We start from the raw sequence: 22,020 nt of genomic DNA on the forward strand, positions 1-22,020 counted from the left end.
GCAAACAACGTAAAATACGACGCTGTTCCGAAGTTTCCGACCTCCATACCTTAACATGACTTACCCCTGCTTTATGAGGGGTAAAGTTACGCCGGACCGACGCCTTGCGTAAACAGCATAGCTAAATCTGACGGGCGCAAGTATGTTTCTGAATCAGCGTATCTAGCTCATTTGCATATTCTACGCGTAAAACTACGGAAGCGCCCCTAGCGACCAGCGTAAATATGCACCCAAGATACGACGGCGTAAGAGACTTACGTCAGTCGTATCTTGGACAAATTCTGGCGTATCTGATTCTTTGAATCAGGCGCCGAGATACGACGCCTCATATTCGGACTTACGACGGCGTATCTGGAGATACGCCGTCGTAAATCCTTTATGAATCTGGCCAGTTATCTTTTTTTCCCCCACTGTTTTCCTGTCGGAAAAACTGCGATGGAGCATACACATGGCCAGGATTTCCAGCCAAAAGCTCTCATGGCAGGAAATAGTCAACGTTCTTAGCAGAAGCTGGTCCTGCATGTTTTTTTTAACATTTCAATTGAAATATTGTACTTTTCTTTCTGGAAATGAAAACGAATTGAGCTTTCTGTCCTACAATAAAATCTCGGTATCCTTTCAATACAAACAGGAACGACTATAACTTCATCTTTTCCCCAGACCACAAAAGTCATTGGAACAGCCGTGCCTGATAACACTGCCATATTGCACTTACAGGTATATCTACGTCACCTGAGACCAAAGAAAGCACAGGAATAAAATCTGAAACCACTAATTCTCCTTCTACTTCATCAACTACTACAGTACAAACTACCATCACTTCAATTAAAACAACTACTATAGGTAAGTAGTAAGCTGCTTCTCTCCACCTACATGTTTGTATAGTTGTAAAACCTTCCTGGTTTCTGCTAACCATTAGAGGTTGGGAGGAGGAGTTTCTTGGGAAAATTGCCAATTCACAGTTCATTAGGCTGGAACTAATCTGTAAATTTCATGAGATTGTCCGCTAAACAATTTTTTGTCGTTATTATAATCAAGGAACGTCATATTATAATGTAATGTACATGATTTTTGGCATATGTACAAACGGTTAAAAAGGTTAAAAATTATAAAAACTATAAATTCGACTGTTAACGAATCTTAGATTGTATGGGAATACAAAGCAGGGTAACTAAGACTGACAGTGACAGATCATTCTCTGGGAGTGTGACATGTAAAAGAATGTACTATTAACAGAGAAATGGAGATCAAGTTACAAAGCAGATGGTCAGTCATGCCATGACAATTTTCACTTCTATGGATCAGAACACAATTTTCCAGAAACTTGGAAGAAGGTCCATGGATGAGAAAAAAATTAATTTTAAAAGATATTTTTAAGTAATTGTTTTGAAAAAAAAACACGTGGGTTTTGCACCATTTGTTTTGAAAAACAAAGGGCCAGATTCAGGTACAGCGGGCGTATCTGTGCGGCGGCGTAACGTATCCGATTTACGTTACGCCGCCGCAAGTTTTTCGGGCAAGTGCTTTATTCACAAAGCACTTGCCTGTAAAGTTGCGGCGGCGTAGCGTAAATTATAGTGCATTAAGGGGGAATTGTTAGATTTTTAATTTATTACTATTTTATGTGATAAGAGTTTCTGAGAATCAATATTTAAACATGATTTAAACATGGTAATTTTGAAGGTTGATGAGGAAAGAGAAAGGTCAGTTGCTGTGTAGGTTACATGTATTTTTGGAGTTCTACGTCAAGACAATGGGTGGAGATGTGTTACTTAATATATACAAGTGGGTGTTACGTTTGTGACAGGAGCTCATCACCGTTCTTGGAGCTATTCTAAAAGTAAATATGCTTAGCTTGGCTTTTAGTATAAGAATCCATGTGGTGTGAGTAGCTAGCTAGGAAACTCTGGGGTCACCCGACCCTACAGGGAGATGGGGGTAGGAAGCCCACCCAGCAGGAAGCTTTCTCTATGGAAGCCGAGCAGAAAGACGTACCATCATACCATCATAACATCTATTTCCTCCTTCTGAAACCTTCTGAAATTACCATCTTGCCATGTGTTATCAGCTGTCTTTATGTAAGCATTGACTGTTTTCTTGCCTATCTGAAGAATAAACCTTGTACTTTGGAAGAAAACCTGAGTCTTGAATATTGGGAACAAAGGGCCAGATTCAGGTAGAATCGCCCTACGCTGCGGCGGCGTAACGTATTACATTTACGTTACACCGCCGCAAGTTTTCAGCGTAAGTGCTTGATTCACAAAGCACTTGCCTGTAAACTTGCGGCGGCGTAGCGTAAATCCGCCGGGTGCAAGCCCGCCTAATTCAAATGGGGCGGGGACCATTTAATTAGGCGCGTTCCCGCGCCGAACGTACTGTGCATGCTCCGTCCCTAAAATTTCCCGACGTGCATTGCGCTAAATGACTTCGCAAGGACGTCATTGGTTTCGACGTTAACGTAAATGGCCCAAAGCGCCTGGGAAGGAGACAATTGACATAACACATGACACGTGTTAAAAATGTCCCCTCTTCCCCCATTTAACACATATGAGAAGATGTTTGGTAAAGCAGAGCAGAAAAGTAGCAAATCTGTAGAAAACAACCAATTCCACTGTGTGTAATAAATCTCATATCTCCTTATAAAAATTCTAGTAGTATTAAAATGTGGTAGTTTTAGCTCTTTACTATTGGAAAGAAACACGGCACAAGCCAATATCTTCTGTCCTCCAATAAAATCTCTGTGTTCTTTCAGTACAAAAGGGAACGACTACTCCAACTTTTCTCCGAACCACAACCGGTATTGGAACAACTCTACCTACTGACACTGCCAAAGTGCTTACATATATACCTACATCACCTGAGATCAAAGAAAACACAGGAACAAAGTATGAAACCACTAATACACCCTCTACCACACCAACCACAACTAAACCAACTACCACCACCGTCCCAGCAATCAAAACATCTACTATAGGTAAAGGTAAGTAGTAAGCTGTCCTACCCTGTACCAGTGACATCTCCCAAGTCCCAGTGGGTCCGCCTCACCACAGCTGGTTCCATTGTCTGCAGGGCGGAAGCCGGGGGTGGGGCACTCGGAGGCGGAGCAGGGAGGAGAAAGTTACACTCTTCTCCTCTGCCGGGAGCGGTCCTGGCAACCAATTATTTTCTCGTGGTGTACACATGGCAGTGATGGGCTGTGGCAGGGGGCAGGACCTGTTCAGATGAATAAAACAATGGGGTAACACCACCTTGCTCCTGTGAGTGCAAGCCACTGGTCGCGGTGTAAGAAGGCGGCGGAGTGATATTCAGCTGTCAGGGATGCTGTAGCCGGAACTATAGAGGTAGAATCGGAAAATGCGGCTTACTCCGCAGCCGTTGGCTTGCACACACAGGAGTAAAATAGCCAAATGATAAATAGACCCACTCGCAGCACTGCCATTATCATATAGAAGAGATGCCGAAATGGGAATCCCGCACATACTGGCAGAAAAATAGCCCTGGGGTGTGCCGGATCTGCCTGAGCATTAGGGTGTGCCCAGGCACACGCCTATGCAGTATAGGTAAATTGTAAGCTGCTTCTCTCCAGTTACATGTTTGTATAGTTGTAAAGGTGCATACAAAAAAAACAGACCTGCAGCCTAGGGCCTAGTACACACGAGAGGATTTATCCGCGGAAACGGTCCGGGGGACCGTTTCCGCGGATAAATCCTCTGGCGGATTTTGATCTCATGGTTGTACTAACCATGAGATCAAAATCCCCGCGGAATTCCGTCCGCGGTGACGTGTCGCGCCGTCGCCGCGATGATCATTACGACGCATGCGGGGGATGGATTCGGACGGATTGATCCGGTGAGTCTGTACAAACCAGCGGATCAATCCGTTGGACTGGATTCCAGCGGATCGATTTCTTAGCATGTCAAGAAATTTTGATCCGCTGGAAATCCATCCCCGGGGACAAAAATCCACGGAAACAGATCCGCTGGATCGTACACACCAGGGGATCTATCCGCTGAAACCGGTCCGCGGATCAATTCCAGCGGATCGATCCTCTCGTGTGTACGGGGCCTAGGATTCAATACCTCCCAACTTACTGAGATGGGAATGAGGGACAACTATTAGCAAAAGTATTCAGGCATAGGACACACCTCCTGCCACACCCCCATTAAAAAATAATAACTGGTTAAACCCACCAGTGTTTTTTTTTTTTACCACTACTATTGCTTTATATTAGCTTCTAGAATTTACAAATGCAGCAATTTAGAAATCAGATGAAAGGTTTAGCTCTGGGAAACACTTTTTGAAAGATAAAAAGTGCATTTTATATACAACTATATAGATCAGACCAAATGAGGGACAAATGAGGAGGAAAGAGGGACGGAGGAATATTGCTCCAAATCAGGGACAGTCAAATTGCTCTTGCAGACATCATCGCCCTGAACCCCTCCCCAGTGATGACGGACCTGCCCCCAGACAGCAGCCCGCAGCTCCCGGACGGCAACAGATTTGCGTGTGACCATCTTGCTTAGTTGGGGAACCACAGCCTGGTCTGAATAATGTGTCCAGGTTCCAGTCCACCTGAAACTCGAACACATGATTCAAAACCTGGACTGGCTGAGTGAATCCCGGACAGGTGGCAACCCTACTGGAAATTCAGCCTGCGTCCTTTTCTGGATTGCTACTAAGGTCACAGCTTTGCCCAGCTGAATGTATCATACAAAACCTCAATCACAGTTCTAAGCAGCACATTAAAAGGCCAGGAGGTTTATTAACCACTTAAGCCCCGGACCATTTCACTGGTCAAAGATCAGGCCACTTTTTGTGATTCGGCACTGCATCGCTTTAACTGACAATTGCGCAGTAATGCGACGTGGCTCCCAAACAAAATTTATGTCCTTTTTTCCCCACAAATACAGCTTTGTTTTGGTGGTATTTGATCACCTCTGCCATTTTTATTTTTTGCGCTATAAACAATAATAGAGCGACAATTTTGAAAAAAATTCTATATTTTTAACTTTTTGCTATAAAAAAATATATATAAAAAAATATGCTGGGAATGTTTGAGTACTTGTTTGCTTGGTTGACCTGTTTTTTCCCTCTTAGCAGGAACGTTGTTTGACCATGTAATTTTTCTGTCCCGATTGTCAGCACAGGAGTGTTTTATTTTTTGGGTTGGAGTGGTTACGCATGCCACCCGACTGCGAGACTACTCATCCTCTCAGGAGGATGGTACCCTTGCACACTTTGTTCCGGGGGTTTTTCCCGGTGGGGGTTTCTCCCCGTCTAGGTACGATGTTGATCTGTCATTACAGATATATCCATTTAAGATGTAGGCCGCTAGGGCCATTGTTATTCTCTTTGGGCCAAATTCTCAAAACCATGTGTAAATTTAGGATTATCTAACTTATGTCATTTAAGTTAGGGCGCCCTAAGTTGGTGTCGTAACTACCGTATTCTCAGTGCATTTGCGCTCAAAACTGCGCCATCCTTAACTTAAGTTTCAATGCCTAAGGCGTGGTTATGGCAAGTGGGATTGAAGTGGGCGTGCTTCATTGTAATGAGCCGTGACCCCATGCAAATGAAGTGCCGGCCGTACTGCGCATGCGCGCACGAATCTGGACCTCAATGCGCATGTGCAGAACTTTGGTCAGCGCAATCAGTGAGATAGGTAAAAGGCCAAGCGTACTTAGTTTGAAGATCGCCCTGTGGCTAAATAGCCCCAGTCAAACACACTTCAATTGCAAAAGTATTTCCCTGTGTTCCCTTCCTAAAGCAAGTTGCTTCTGCTTTGAACGTTTGTCAGTGTTTGTTGGTAAGATTGTTTTGTGAGAAAAGTGTTTGTGGAGTTGGAGGGTATAGTTGGTGTTTGTTTTTGCTAATTTGTTTTTTGTTTTGATTGTTTGCCTGTTTGTTGTTACTAATAGTTTTTTTTGGGTTTTGTTTATATTTTTTGTTTTTCTTTTTTGCCTGTTTGTTTTCGAATTAATAGTAGCTGTCTGTCTATTTTTTATTTTGGCTTGTTTGTATTTTCTTTGGTGTGTGTGTGTATTGTTGTTTGTTTGTTGGCTGAGTTCCCTGTTGCTGGGTGTTGTCTGTCATGGCTCCCAAGCGCAGGAAGCTAAATTTTTCACCGGCAGAGAAGCATATACTTGCTCAGGGCGTCCTTAAATTTGGGCGATTTCTCCATGGCCCTGAGAGCCACACCACCACCCCGGCCAGGAGGAAGGAGATCCTTCAAAAGATCACCGATCGGATCAATGCGGCGGGGGGGGGGGGAGACCAGGACCATCGCTGGAGTTCAAAAAAAAATAAATGACTTGAGGAGCGTGTCCCGGAACAAGCTGGCAACGCTGCATGCCCATACCAGGGGCACTGGAGGAGGGGGACCCTGCCCAGTCAGGATGAGTGAGGAGGAATGGGCAGTGGCCCAGTGTTTCCACCCACAGCAGGTGGTGGGCCTGCCTGGCTTTGACAATGATCCTCTTATGAGGACAGGTAATTTTTTTGAATTTCTATCTGGTGATTAGCATGTGTGGGTGGGGGAAGGGAAGATGTGCCAAGTTTGTGGATACAACAACCTGTGATTGTTTTGTGTCCTCCCCAGATGGCCAGGAGGTGGCAGCCCCATCAGCCCAGGAGGTGGCAGCCCCATCAGCCCAGGAGGTGGCAGCCCCATCAGCCCAGGAGGTGGCAGCCCCATCAGCCCAGGAGGTGGCAGCCCCATCAGCCCAGGAGGTGGCAGCCCCATCAGGTCACGAGGTTGCTGGCCCATCAGGTCAGGAGTTTGCTGGCCCATCAGGTCAGGAGGTTGCTGGCCCATCAGGTCAGGAGGTTGCTGGCCCATCAGGGCAGGCTGCTGCACCACCCCCAAGACAGGCTCATGCAGAGTCACAAGAAGGGCAGGATTCGCCATGGGAGGGGAGTGCCCACAACTCCCCTAATTTGGATGTTGAGTGGGAGGAGGATGAGGGGGAGGAAGATGACAATATTCTGATTGGGCAGGAAATAATGATGGGCCAAGATATGACCTTTGAATCATCCCCTGAGGGAACCCCACAGGCGCCCAGAAGTCAGGCCACCATCATGGGTCGCCCCTTCCAACCCTCCTCCAACATGCAGCAGCACCCATGGCTCACTCCAACTCCTCCTCCAAGGCCCCAAGCCTCAGGGGCAAGTAGGATGCCGACCCCTGAAAACAGGGGGGGGTTGGTGCGTCTGCCGGTCAGTCTGTTGAGGGACAATGTCCGGCAGACCCGCAGTCTGTCTGCAATACAAAAAACTATCAGCAAGGTGGAGCGCAGCCTGGGTGCAATGAGGGAGTCACTGGGTGACGTGGCCACCAACTCCGTGGGGGTCATCACCTGTTTGTGGGACATGAGGAACGCCACAACAGGTGTGGCCCAGGAGGTGACTGCCCTCACCCAGGCTGTGCAGGCCAATACCCGGGCTGTGCAGGCCAATACGGCTGCCATAACTTCCTGTCTGACAAGGATAGCCGTTGCCTTGGAGGGAAGGCCAGCAGGAGGACAGACACCAGGGGAGGCTGCTTCCTCCCCTGTACAGTCCCCCCGCCCTCAAAATACTCCCTCCCCTGCACAGTCCCCCCCCCCTGAGAATACTCCCTCCCCTGCACATTCCCCCCCCCCTGAAAATACTCCCTCCCCTGCACAGACCCCCCCCCGTGAAGATCCCCCAGTTGGCCGTGGCCGTCCCCGTGGCCGTCCCCGTGCCCGTCCCCGTGACCGTGCCCGTGCCCGTGGGCAGCCCAGAAGGAGCACTCGGCAACATCCCTAATTTGCAGGGGTACTTGTTTTTTTTTTTTTTACACTGTACTTATGATTTGGTCTATGTGTGTGAATGATGTGTGAATGTGGGGGGATGGCATTCCTGAAAACATAAGGGTGTCACCCTCAGTTTTGGTGGAGTAGGGATCCCCAGGACCAGGGAGAAGTCATCCTAGGTTCCTGAATGGTGTATGAATGCACAGTGACATAATTGGAGCCGTGGCGGGGCGTTACTGCTCCCAAGTACCAAAGGGGGGGGGGGGTACTTGGATCTAATCCAATTCTATGTGCATGTGATGTGTCTGTGCTAGGGACCACAGTGACGTGCATTCATGCATTCTCATTGTGAGATAATTAATGTGCGTTTTGTAAATCAAAATAAACATTCTGTTTGGCATATAAGTAATGTGCATTTATTTAACAAAATAAAGATTTAAAGGTCACATAATCTCTGTGATTTGGTCTTGGCAAATCAAAAACAAAAATTGTATTAGGATGCATTTACTGGGCAAAGATGCCTTCAGACAGTTGTCTCCTGATTGCCTGGCCCTCAGCAGACCGGGTAGAGGGGTTTGGGGGGGGGGGGTTGCCTGGGTGGGGGGTCAGGTCAGGAGATATGTCCACATGCATGCCCTTTCTTAATGCAAAATTGTGCAGTATGCAACATGCACCAATAATTTTGCATACAAAGTCTGGGGAATATAATAGTGTACCCCCAGTCTTGTCCAGGCATCGGAATCGTGACTTTAGCATGCCAAAAGTCCGCTCAACTATAGCCCGGGTCTGGACGTGCACCTCATTGTATTTTCGTTCTCCGGGTGTTTGGGGGTTTCTAAAGGGGGTCATCAGGTGGGGTCCCAATGCATATCCTGAGTCACCTGTAAGGGAAAAGACAGGAGGATATTAGTCATGCATGTGCCCCTTGTGATGTCTCCATCATGGGGGGGGCATACCTGACACCAATGTCACTCACCAATCAGCCAGCTGTCTCCATAAACGTTCATCTCCAAGTCTTGGTAGATCTTGGTCTGCCGTAGAATAAAACTGTCGTGGCACGACCCTGGAAACTTGGCACAAACGTGCCAGATGAGGCCATGGGCATCTACAATCATCTGGACGTTGATGGAATGCCACCCTTTTCTGTTTCTGAACAGGTGTTCAGTTTCATGGGGGGGCTGGAGTGCCACATGGGTGCAGTCAATCGCACCGATGATCTTAGGAAAGCCAGCAATATTGTAGAAGTCTGTCATGGCTTGCACACGCTGGTCCTCCTGGGTGGGCATGACAAACTGATGGCTCATGCGCCGCAGTATGGCAGGGACCACCTGATGTAGGCATTTACTCATGGTGGACTGCACCATCCCAGCCACACCTCCAGATGCTCGCTGGAAGGAGCCACTCGCTAGAAAATGCAGTGTTGCCATAACTTTTTCCAGAGGTGTCAGGGCATGGGAACGTAGGGTTGGGGCGATTAGATCCTCATGAAGGAGTTGGGTAATCTCCAGGATGGCCTCCCTATCAAATCGGTAGTTGCCAATGACCTCATAAACTGGCATTTGCCAAATATCACGGCGTGGCCGATAAACACGCGCCTGTGCCCTCATCCTCCTCCTCTGTGCCCTCCTCCTCCTTTGTGCCTGTAAGGCAGCAAGTGCCGTCAAAATCATTGCTGGTCCTGGCATTTTTCAGCAAAAAAACTTCACAACTAGAGCTGTAACTCCCTTCTGCAAACCCTTCCACAGCATGTGTAAAATTAGGGCTGGTTTTATAATGTGGAACTTTAGTCAGAAAAACTAACAGGTGCGCACAGGGCGGAAAATACGGCACACACACTTAATTCTGAGAATCGCCCTAACTCCCTCATTTGCATCTTTGCCTATCAAAAACAGCGGCGAGCCTAGCGTAATTTGCGCCCGGGAATGCGCAGGTGTAACTACTTTAAGTACGGCTGAAAATACGGAAATCTTTGCTTAAGTCATTTTGACGATCGCGCGCAAATATACGCGCCGTGTAAAATTAGAAAAATGGAGTTAAGTCTGCGTATCTCTTTTGAGAATTTGGCCCTTTGTTTCTGGCTTTATTTTCTCTTACTCTTTCTTCTTTTCTCTTGGGAGCACCGTTCCAGTCCCTGGTCCGCCTCGCGTCTCCAGTGAATGTCCTGCGACCCTCAGTCTTCACTTCAGTGATATCTTCAACCCACTTGATGTCCCAAGTTAAGAGTGCTCTGCCGTGCTGCGATGGCTAGGTCCTATTCAACTGATTATGCGGTCATTACTCATAATGTCCACGGATTTAACTCCCCTATCAAGAGGACCAAAGCTTTTCAGTTTTACCATAAACAGAGGGTCGACGTTCTCCTGCTACAGGAGACCCATTTTGCCAGGTCCTCGGCGCCTCTGTATCTCAATGTCAGGTATCCACAATATTTCCTCTCGTGTGGCCCGGAGAAGAAAGGGGGAGTAGCTATTTGTTTTTCTAAGAGAGTTCCCTTCACACCTATAACTATAGTCAAGGATAGGGAAGGGAGGTACTTGATGGCGGTGGGTCGTTTTCACGATCAGCTGGTCTCATTTATCTCCTATTATGCCCCGAATGTAGGTCAGCTAGAATTTTTCTGAAATATGCTTCGGATATTACTACCTAAGGTCCAGGGGCAGGTGATAATGGGAGGGGATAGTAATATTCCATTAGATAGGACTATGGATAAGTCGGATCCGACTAAGTTGATCTTGAGACGTCCCCCGGCTAGTAGCTGCAAGGTTGCACGTTTGTTTCATTTGTGCGATCTGATTGATATCTGGCGGGAATGTAATTCCTCAACGAGGGATTTCACATACTACTCTCAGGTGCATCGATCCTTCTCTAGGATTGATCATCTGTTGGTACGTACCCCATTGCTCCCATACGTAACTTCTGCAAAAAATGTAACTACCCCTTGGTCGGATCATTCGCCTCAACGCTAGTCTATTGAACGACCCTGTCCACTATGTGGAAATTGAGAGGGAGATACAGGCATACTTTGAAGTTAATAAATCAGCAGACACTTCCCCTGTGATCATCTGGGCGGCCCATAAAGCAATGATACGGGGCAAGCTGATCCAAATAGCGAGTAGACTGAAGCGGACTCGGGAACAAATGATTTCTCGGTTAGAGGACGATTTGGAAGCTTTACTGTCGGAACAACATAGGAACCCCCAGACTGACTTGAGTTTTAAAATTGACGAAGCACGCTTGGCACTGAATCTTAGTCTGACTACGCAAGCTGAGAAACACGTCAGTTGGTCCAAACATCGGTTCTACACGATGGGGGACAAACCGTCTACGCTGTTAGCGAGGAAACTGGTACCCCGACCGTATACTCCGACGCTACCGAAACTGCGCTTACCGACCGGCCACTTCACTCAAAATCCTGAGCGTATTTACAAGTTTTACTCGTCATTGTATCTCCAGAGGGAAGGCTTGGACCAGGCTAAGCTTGAAGCATTTTTCCATGATCTTAAATTACCCAAGCTTTCCCGGGACCATGCGGACCTGATGGATGATGCAATTACTGAGGCTGAGGTGGGGGCGGCCATTAAACTTCTGAATCCTACGAAGGCCCCTGGACCGGATGGTTTTTCTGGTCATTACTACAGGAAATATCGAGACGTTCTTACCCCTCATTTATGTAAATATTTTAATGATCTACGCCGGGACGGGAAAATCCCTACACACGACAACGCGGCATTCATCCATGTCATACCGAAACCGGGCAAAGACCATGGAGATTGTGCAAATTATCGCCCGATTTCGTTAATTAATTCTGACTTGAAAATATTGACCAAAGTCCTAGCCATGAGACTGAACACATTTCTCCCTAAATACATTCATCCAGACCAGGCTGGCTTTGTTCCTAATAGGCAGGCGTCAGACCAAACTCGCAGAGTTATCAATTTGATCTCGGCGATTCAATCAAATTGGGATGGGGAGGGTCCTAGAGGGGGTATGTTGCTTTCATTGGACATCCAGAAGGCATTTGATTCCCTTTCCTGGGATTATCTGTTCGACGTGTTACGTCAATACGGATTTGGGGAGCGTTTTCTGGCTCTCCTCCGAACGCTTTATGATGCCCCGACAGCCTCCTTGATGATTAGGGGATACTCCTCTCAATCTTTCAACATCAGACGGGGCACTAGGCAGGGATGCCCGCTGTCCCCGCTCTTGTTTGTCCTGTCAATAGAGCCGTTAGCAATAAAAATCAGGGACTGCCAGGATGTTCGGAGGATCGTCGGCGGTGGCTATGAACATAAATGCTTGTTCTTCGCCGATGATCTATTACTGACAATGTCCTCACCAATCACGTCCCTTCCCAATCTATATAATATCCTTAAGCCATTCTCAGACATCTCGGGTTTGCGAATAAACCACAGTAAATCTAGAGCTCTCAATATCTCTTTGCCTAGCTCTGCCCAGTCAGTGATTGAACGCACGCACCGGTTCCATTGGGAGTCCGAGACGCTTCCCTATTTGGGGGTTAATCTGACCTCATCTCTCCAAACTTTGTATAGTAAGAATTACCCAGCTCTAATTAAAAGGATAACCAAGGACCTGGCGAGAAGGCGAATTCACCCTCCATCGTGGTTTGGCAGACTCCACTCAATTAAGATGAATGTCTTACCGAGGATATTGTACTTATTCCGTACATTACCGGTAGCCTTGGTGCGCAGTGACTTGGAGATGTTGCAAAGAAAAATCCTTGAATTCATCTGGGGAGAGAAGAGGCCTAGGGTGAATAAACGTACTATGTATACTTTGAAGAGGAAGGGAGGGTTGGGTCTACCTAACCTGCAGAAATATTTCTATGCAGCTCAATTAGCCCAACTCTCCAGGTTCCACTCAAAGCGGTCACAGGCGATTTGGATGGTTATGGAATCCTACGCTTGCCGTCCGTCTCCTATTTCCCATATTCTGTGGCTTCCGCCTAAAGACAGACCCACCATTTTATGCCCATCTTTACCTTTTTCTTTGGATATTTGGGATAGGGTCTCTAGAATGCAGACTTTCAAATCGCCTGATTCCCCATGTTGGCTCCCCTGTTGAGAAATCGTGCTTTCACCCCGGGTCTCGATCCAGTTGCTTTTCAATGGTGGACAAACAAGGGACTGCTGCGCATAGCCGATATTTGTGACAGAGGAAAGGTTTTATCTGAGCAGGTTATGCAGGAGAAGTACCAAATGCCATTGATAGAAAGTTACAGGTATATCCAGCTATGTCATTTTATACAAACGTTGGCCCGCCAGGGCGACTTGGAGGTTCATACTCGCTACGATAGTTTACGGGGACATATTTCTGAGTTATATGCGATGCTGATGTCTTCCTCAACTAAGCTAAATTACATGCTCCGGTGGGAGGAGGACCTGCAGGAAACCTTTGATCTAAATAAGTGGTGTGAGTTGGCAGAGACTGCTTCTAAGTCCCTTATAAATACGTCCATAATAGAAGCCAACTATAAAGTGTTGCTTAGATGGTATATGGTGCCGGCCAGACTCGCCACCTTTGTTCATGGGGCCACCCCTAACTGTTTCCGGGGATGTGGCCAGGTGGGGACTACCTATCACATCTGGTGGTCATGTCCAAAGGTCAGAAGATTTTGGATTCGGGTATATAACTTTATCTACTCATTGACCCAGTTGAATATGGCTAAATCTGCAAAACAGGCTCTTTTGCGCGACAGGGTGGTGGGGGCCTCTAAAGCCCAAAGGCGATTGCTTATGTTTATTTTTATATCAGCTAAAATCACGATAGCTAGAAACTGGCGCTCCGCCTCCTTGCCGCTTGAACAGCTTAAAAGGAAACTGTCATGGTTAATGTTAACCACTTGACCACTAGGCACGTAAACCCCCTTAATAACCAGACCAATTTTCAGCTTTCGGTGCTCTCACAATTTGAATGACAATTACTCAGTCATACAACACTGTACCCAAATGAAATTTTCGTCCTTTTTTTCACACAAATTGAGCTTTCTTTTGGTGGTATTTAATCACCGTTGGGTTTTTTATTTTTTGCGCTATAAAAGAAAAAAGACTGAAAATTCTGTAAAAAAAAATAATTTTTCTTTGTTTCTGTTATAAAATTTGGCAAATTTAGTATTTTTTCTTCATTCTTTTGCATAAATGTGAAAGATGAAGTTACGCCGAGTAAATAGATACCCAACTTGTCACCCTTCAAAATTGCACACGCTCGTGGAATGGCGCCAAACTTCGCTACTTAAAAATCCCCATAGACGACGTTGCAGGGTATTGCGGAGTATTGTGGGGTATTGCGGAGTATTGTGGGGTATTGCGGAGTATTGTGGGGTATTGCAGGGTATTGCGGAGTATTGCGGGGTATTGCGGGGTATTGCGGGGTATTGCGGAGTATTGCGGAGTATTGCGGGGTATTGTGGGGTATTGCGGAGTATTGCGGGGTATTGCGGGGTATTGCGGAGTATTGCGGGGTATTGCGGAGTATTGCGGGGTATTGCAGGGTATTGCGGAGTATTGTGGGGTATTGTGGGGCATTGCGGAGTATTGCGGGGCATTGCGGAGTATTGCGGGGCATTGCGGAGTATTGCGGGCATTGCAGAGTATTTTGGGGTATTGCAGAGTATTTTGGGGTATTGCACAGTGTGGGGGCATTGCAGAGTGTGGGGGCATTGCAGAGTATTTTGGGGTATTGCACAGTGTGGGGGCATTGCAGAGTGTGGGGGCATTGCAGAGTATTTTGGGGTATTGCACAGTGTGGGGGCATTGCAGAGTGTGGGGGCATTGCAGAGTATGGCTGGTACTGCAGAGTATTGCACAGGGAGGGATGGATGGCTGGATCTGTGACTGCATGTGTCACAGATCCAGCCCGCAGCAGCAGCAGCAGCTGCTGCTGCTTCCGCTCTCTCCCCTCTCCTCTCACACTGTACCGTTCGGTACAGAGAGGAGAGGGAGGAACCGGCGTCATCACATGACGCCGGTTTGTTTACTAGTGATCGCTCCGTCATTGGACGGAGCGATCACGTGGTAAACCGCCGCTATCAGCGGCGATTTACCGTGATCCGTGATCAGCCGGGTCCGGAGGACCCGGCGGTCACGGAGACTCCCGTGTGCGCGCCCCACAGGGCGCGCGGGAGCGCGATTCTGGGAGGACGTACATTGACGCCCTCCCAGAGTTAAGCAACCGCCTTGTAGACGTATTTCTTCTATAGGGCGGTTGCTAACTGGTTAAATGAAAGATTGACAGCACTGGTTCAGGACAAGCTGGAGATTTTCCATAAGGTTTGGGACCCATGGCTGGCTTATTTAACTAACGATCTAAGATCGCTGGAGATGTGAGCTACGGTTATGGTTCCACTTGGTGGATTTCTAGGGGCTGGCCGGTTGCTCTTCTATCTGTTCTCTCTCTTTTCTTCTCTTCCTTTTCTTTCTTTTCTTTTCTATATACATTTTTGCCCATTTCTTTACGCCTCCACCTTTCCTACGGAAGATTTTCAACGCGGGTCCTCCCGTTTGGATGGTAATATTGGTGGTAGGATGGATTTGGGGTCTCCAGATCCGGGACCCTTGACCGACAGGTCTTGGGCCTACTAAGGTTGGGTCATTGACTATCTGGGAGGGACTACACTCCGTGTTTTACCCTGGAGTATTTTGTTATGTTTTTTTCTTATGATGATGATGCCAAACAATATATGATGTTCTGTACTGTGATTGAGACCTTTCAGGTGTTCATTAACACTTTCAGAATTTGTGGCGATGCTTCTGTATTGTTGTAATATTCTTTCCTTCAATAATAACTATTGAAAATAAGGATTATAACATTATTATTATTATTATTATTATTATTATTATTGTTAATATTATTACTAATATAATGATTATAATATTATTATTATTATTATTATTATTATTATTATTATTATTGTTATTATTACTATTATAATGATTATAACATTAATATTATCAATATTATTATTATTACTATTAATACTATTACCAGGGCTTTTTTTCTCAGATAATAGGTGCTAGAACTTAAAGTGGATGTAAACCCGAAATTTATTTTTTTATTTTTTTGCTGTCACAATGTAGAGTATACGATTTCCTATCATCTGTGCCCTGTCTTGCCACAAAGAGTTCATCCAGCTCTGAGCAATCCTCTTTTATTGTTCAGTGAAATAAAATGGACTTACAGAGAAAAACCTTAGTCCGTTCCGCCCCCTTGCTGTGAGTGACAGGTTATTTACATATCGCATGCACTAGCCTGGAGACAGGCATTATTTTTTAATTCTTTAATTCCCACCCCACTCCTTTTTTACTACTATTATAATGATTACAACTTTATTATTATTATTATTACTATTATAATAATTATGACATTATAAATTATAATGATAAATAAAATTATATTATTATAAAGAACTGAACATAATATATAAAAATACACTGATAGAATAAAGCATTTAAAAAAAAAAAAAAAATTCTTCAGTGCATTTCTATTTTCTCACTCTTAGTTCAGGTTGACTGTAATTCTTGTTTGGTAAGCAAGTTGAAGATGACGAAACATGTTCGTGGTGCTTAAAGTATTTATTGTTTATCGTGTCTTCTTTATCTCCAGGATCCTGTGAACACATTCCAAATAATTTAAAGCAATTCCACACTCTAATGCGGATTTCAGGTGTTCTGAGATGTGTGTCTGATTGTGATCCAGTGTCTCCTTATCATTTCAACTGTAGCTCAGGCTCCTGTAATATTCTGAGAACTGGTCCCCGATGCTTGTAAGTATTAAGTAACCATCCACCTCATTTGACCACTTACAGACCGCCGCACGACTATATACGTCCTTAGTTTGAAGAGGGATATCTCGGTAACGGCAGCAGCTGCTGCCACAACCGAGGTGTCCGTCTCGTCAGGCGGCAGTCCTGTAAACGCTCATGGTGGTCTCTGTGGCGGATTCGCTGCAAGATCACTGTTATCGGCAGCGGGAGAAACGTCACTTCTTTTTTTGAACGACGCATGCGCCGTCCGTGGGGGTATCCCAGTGCGCATGCTCGAAAATAAACTGGAACAAGCCAATGCTTACGACGGTGACGTCATTCTACGCAAATCCCTATTCGCGAATGACTTACGCAAACTACGTAAAAAATTCAAAAGGCGACGCGGGAACGACGGCCATACTTAACATTGAGTACGCCTCATAGTAGCAGGGGTAACTATACGGCGGAAAAAGCCGAACGCAAACGACGTAAAAAAATGCGCCGGCCGGATGTACGTTCCTGGATCGCCGTAACAAGCTAATTTGCATACTCGACGCGGAATTCGACGGAACCGCCACCTAGCGGCCGCCGAAAAAATGCACCTAAGATCCGACGACGTACTAAGACGTACGCCTGTCGGATCGATCCGAGATGCAGTCGTATCTTGTTTTGTAGATACAAAACAAAGATACGACGTGCAAAATTTGAAATTACGCGGCGTAATTCTTTTGTGGATCTGCCCCACTGTGTAAAAATAAATAAAATCGAGTAAAATAAATAATAATTTTTTTTAAAAATGTTTAAAGCGCCCCGTCCCGACAAAGGCATGGGTAAATATGGTAAAGTATATTTCTATTGGGGAGGGAAATGTATACTGTTTTTTATTATCATGTATGTGCAAATTTAAATTTAATAAAAATACAAAGTAAAAAAAAAAGTTTTTTAAAGCGCCCCGTCCCGACGAGCTTACGCGCAGAAGCGAACGCATACGTGAGCAGCGCCCACCTATGAAAACAGTGTTCAAACCACACATGTGAGGTGTCGCCGCGATCGTTAGAGCGAGAGCAATAATTCTATCCCTATACCTCCTCTGTAACTCAAAACATGCAACCTGTAGAATTTTTTAAACGTGGCCTATGGAGATTTTTGAGGGTAAAAGTTTGACGCCATTCCACGAGCGGGCGCAATTTTGAAGCGTGACATGTTGGGTATCAATTTACTTGGCGTAACATCATCTTTCACAATATAAAAAAAATGGGCTAACTTTACTGTTGTCTTATTTTTTAATTTAAAAAAGTGATTTTTTCCCCCAAAAAAAGTGCGCTTGTAAGACCGCTGCGCAAATACGGTATGACAAAAAGTATTGCAACGACCGCCATTTTGTTCTATAGGGTGTTAGAAAAAAATGTATAATGTCTGGGGGTTCTAAGTAATCTTAGATCGTTAGATCCGCGTAACCTATCTGATTTGACCTATCCGCGTAACCTATCTGATTTAAGATCCGCCGCCGCAAGTTTTTGAGGCAAGTGGGCAATTCACAAAGCACTTACCTCAAAAGTTGCGGCGGCGTATCGTAAATCTCCCGGCGGAATTCAAATTCCACGGCTAGGGGGAGTGTACTATTCAAATCAGGCGCGTTCCCGCGCCGATCGAACAGCGCATGCGCCGCCTGGAAATTTTCCCAGCGTGCATTGCTCCAAATGACGTCGCAAGGACGTCATTGGTTTCGACGTTTACGTAAATTACGTCCATCCGTATGCGCGAACGACTTACGCAAGTGACGTAAAAAATAAAAATGTTGTCGTGGGAACGACGGCCATACTTAACATTGGCTGCGCCTCATAGACCCAGGGGTAACTATCCGCCGGAAAAAGCCGAACGCAAACAACGTAAAAAAAAAGCGCCGGGCGGTCGTTCGTTTCTGAATCGGCGTATCTCCTCATTTGCATATTTGTCGCGTAAATAAACCGAAACGCCACCTAGCGGCCGGCCTGGAATTGCAGCCTAAGATCCGACGGTGTAACACAGTTACACCTGTCGGATCTTAAGGATATCTATGCGTAACTGATTCTATGAATCAGTCGCATAGATACGACCGGCAGAACTCAGAGATACACCGTCGTATTTCTTTGTGAATCTGGCCCGAGTCTGAAAAACAGGCTCGGTCCTTAAGTGGTTAAATATCTAGAAAAAATGGTAGTGTCTACCTTTCTTGCTCTCTTGCTTTGCAGAATTTAGATTTTGTCAAAACCTCAGGTTCTCTTAAGGGATGAGTTAGTAATCATGCATGAATCTTTTATATTGTGAAACTTTCCTTTATATCTCCAGGTGCCCCGAGACAGACCTCTACATATATACAGATGACCGGTGCGGCGGGAGGATATCGAAGCTCGGCCTGTTTATTGGAGTGGGAGTCGCTTTTGCTGTCCTTCTCGGTGTCACCATCACTCTGGGAATCTATCTGTACAAAACAAAGCGCCAAGCAGCTCAACAGAAAGATTCATTCTATCAGTCTATTGAATAGCCGCATTGCAGGTTACATGTGTCTTATAGTTAAAGTGCAATTCCAGCTTAAACCCAACCAGCCTTAAAAATGTCCCCTCCCCTCCTCCTTACACGTGTGCTGACTAACCTGTGTAAGAAAGATGTACACTATATTGTCAAAAGTATTGGGACGCCTGCCTTTACACGCACATGAACTTTAATGGCATCTCAGTCTTAGTCCGTAGGGTTTAATATTGCATTGGCCCACCCTTTGCAGCTATAACAGCTTCAACTCTTCTGGGAAGGCTGTCCACAAGGTTTAGGAGCAGGGCCGTTTTTAATGCTGATTGGGCCCTGGGCAAACATTTGCGGAGTGCAGGGCTGAGGGGTCCGCTGTGTGTGCGGAGTGCAGGGCTGAGGGGTCCGCTGTGTGTGCGGAGTGCAGGGCTGAGGGGTCCGCTGTGTGTGCGGAGTGCAGGGCTGAGGGGTCCGCTGTGTGTGCGGAGTGCAGGGCTGAGGGGTCCGCTGTGTGTGCGGAGTGCAGGACTGAGGGGTCCGCTGTGTGTGCGGAGTGCAGGGCTGAGGGGTCCGCTGTGTGTGCGGAGTGCAGGACTGAGGGGTCCGCTGTGTGTGCGGAGTGCAGGGCTGAGGGGTCCGCTGTGTGTGCGGAGTGCAGGGCTGGGGGGTCCGCTGTGTGTGCGGAGTGCAGGGCTGAGGGGTCCGCTGTGTGTGCGGAGTGCAGGGCTAAGGGGGTCTGCTGTGTGTGTGGAGTGCAGGGCTGAGGGGTCCGCTGTGTGTGGGGAGTGCAGGGCTGAGGGGTCCGCTGTGTGTGCGGAGTGCAGGGCTGAGGGGTCCGCTGTGTGTGCGGAGTGCAGGGCTGAGGGGTCCGCTGTGTGTGCGGAGTGCAGGGCTGAGGGGTCCGCTATGTGTGTGCGGAGTGCAGGGCTGAGGGGTCCGCTGTGTGTGCGGAAAATGCAGGGCGGAGGGGTCCGCTGTGTGTGCGGAGTGCAGGGCTGAGGGGTCCGCTGTGTGTGCGGAGTGCAGGGCTGAGGGGTCCGCTGTGTGTGCGGAGTGCAGGGCTGAGGGGTCCGCTGTGTGTGTGGAGTGCAGGGCTGGGGGGTCCGCTGTGTGTGCGGAGTGCAGGGCTGAGGGGTCCGCTGTGTGTGCGGAGTGCAGGGCTAAGGGGGTCTGCTGTGTGTGTGGAGTGCAGGGCTGAGGGGTCCGCTGTGTGTGGGGAGTGCAGGGCTGAGGGGTCCGCTGTGTGTGCGGAGTGCAGGGCTGAGGGGTCCGCTGTGTGTGCGGAGTGCAGGGCTGAGGGGTCCGCTGTGTGTGCGGAGTGCAGGGCTGAGGGGTCCGCTATGTGTGTGCGGAGTGCAGGGCTGAGGGGTCCGCTGTGTGTGCGGAAAATGCAGGGCGGAGGGGTCCGCTGTGTGTGCGGAGTGCAGGGCTGAGGGGTCCGCTGTGTGTGCGGAGTGCAGGGCTGAGGGGTCCGCTGTGTGTGCGGAGTGCAGGACTGAGGGGTCCGCTGTGTGTGCGGAGTGCAGGACTGAGGGGTCCGCTGTGTGTGCGGAGTGCAGGGCTGAGGGGTCCGCTGTGTGTGTGGAGTGCAGGGCTGGGGGGGTCCGCTGTGTGTGCGGAGTGCAGGGCTGAGGGGTCCGCTGTGTGTGCGGAGTGCAGGGCTAAGGGGGTCTGCTGTGTGTGTGGAGTGCAGGGCTGAGGGGTCCGCTGTGTGTGGGGAGTGCAGGGCTGAGGGGTCCGCTGTGTGTGCGGAGTGCAGGGCTGAGGGGTCCGCTATGTGTGTGCGGAGTGCAGGGCTGAGGGGTCCGCTGTGTGTGCGGAGTGCAGGGCTGAGGGGTCCGCTGTGTGTGCGGAGTGCAGGGCTGAGGGGTCCGCTGTGTGTGCGGAGTGCAGGGCTGAGGGGTCCGCTGTGTGTGCGGAGTGCAGGGCTGAGGGGTCCGCTGTGTGTGCGGAGTGCAGGGCTGAGGGGTCCGCTGTGTGTGGGGAGTGCAGGGCTGAGGGGTCCGCTGTGTGTGCGGAGTGCAGGGCTGAGGGGTCCGCTGTGTGTGCGGAGTGCAGGGCTGAGGGGTCCGCTTGCTTTACCAGTCCAGAACTCCCCCAGTTCCTCTCCCACCACCTAGAAAATTTCAGAGTGAAGCTGCAGAGTACTCACAGTGTGTCCGTGTAGGCTGGCAGTCAGGAGGAGCTTCTCTTTGTGTAGATACCCCGCCCCTCCCTCCTCTACTGTCCTATAGCATTCGGCTCTTGTGAGGATACCCCGCCCCTCCCTCCTCTGCTCTCCTATAGCGTTCAGTGCTCGTGTAGCTTCCCCCGCCCCTCCCTCCTCTGCTTTCTCATAGAGATCGATGTATAGAGGAGGGAGGGGTTTGAGCGGCCGCGGGGAGAGGAACACTTTCACTTGCAAATACAGAGGCAGTGCTTCTGTATTTACAAGTCGCATCGCCGAAGGTTACTGAATTCCGTCTGGAACAAAACACTAGCAGGCACCGCGGGATTGACAGGGCAGCTGTTTTGGGCCCCCAACAATGACTGGGCCCTGGGCAGCTGCCCCTTTTTGCCCTGCGGTAAAGACGGCCCTGTTTAGGAGTGTGTCTATGGGAATGTATTACCATTCTTCCAGAAGAGCATTTGTGAGGTCAGGCATTGGTGTTGGACAAGAAGTCGTGTCCTCCGCTCTAATTCATCCCAAAGTGTTGAGGTCAGGCCAGTCAAGTTCCTCCCCCCCAAACTTGCTTATAGACTTTGCTTTGTGCACTGTTCCAAATAATTTGGTGGAGGGGGGATTATGGCGTGGGGTTGTTTTTCAGGGGTTGGGTTGGCCCCTTAGTTCCAGTGAAGGGAACTCTAATGCCGCGTACACACCATCACTTTATGTGATGAAAAAAAACGACACTTTCTGTGAAGTAAAAAATGACGTTTTTGAAACTTCAATTTTCAAAGACGAAGTTGCCTACACACCATCGTTTTCTCACAATGATCTTG

General features: G+C 47.8%; 1 protein-coding gene across 1 annotated transcript; it reads left to right on the plus strand.

Annotated features, from left to right (window-relative positions):
* Positions 1-1,667: 1,667 nt before the first annotated feature.
* LOC120930573 (mucin-3B-like) lies at positions 1,668-19,060 on the plus strand. The gene is made up of 4 exons (XM_040341748.1): positions 1,668-2,078; positions 2,753-2,980; positions 16,398-16,557; positions 18,865-19,060. Exons 1-4 carry the CDS (start codon positions 2,057-2,059, stop codon positions 19,058-19,060), a joined length of 606 nt encoding a protein of 201 aa, XP_040197682.1. The 5' UTR covers positions 1,668-2,056.
* Positions 19,061-22,020: the final 2,960 nt, after the last annotated feature.

This window comes from Rana temporaria, chromosome 3, assembly GCF_905171775.1.
Source record: "Rana temporaria chromosome 3, aRanTem1.1, whole genome shotgun sequence".
NCBI lineage: Eukaryota > Metazoa > Chordata > Amphibia > Anura > Ranidae > Rana > Rana temporaria.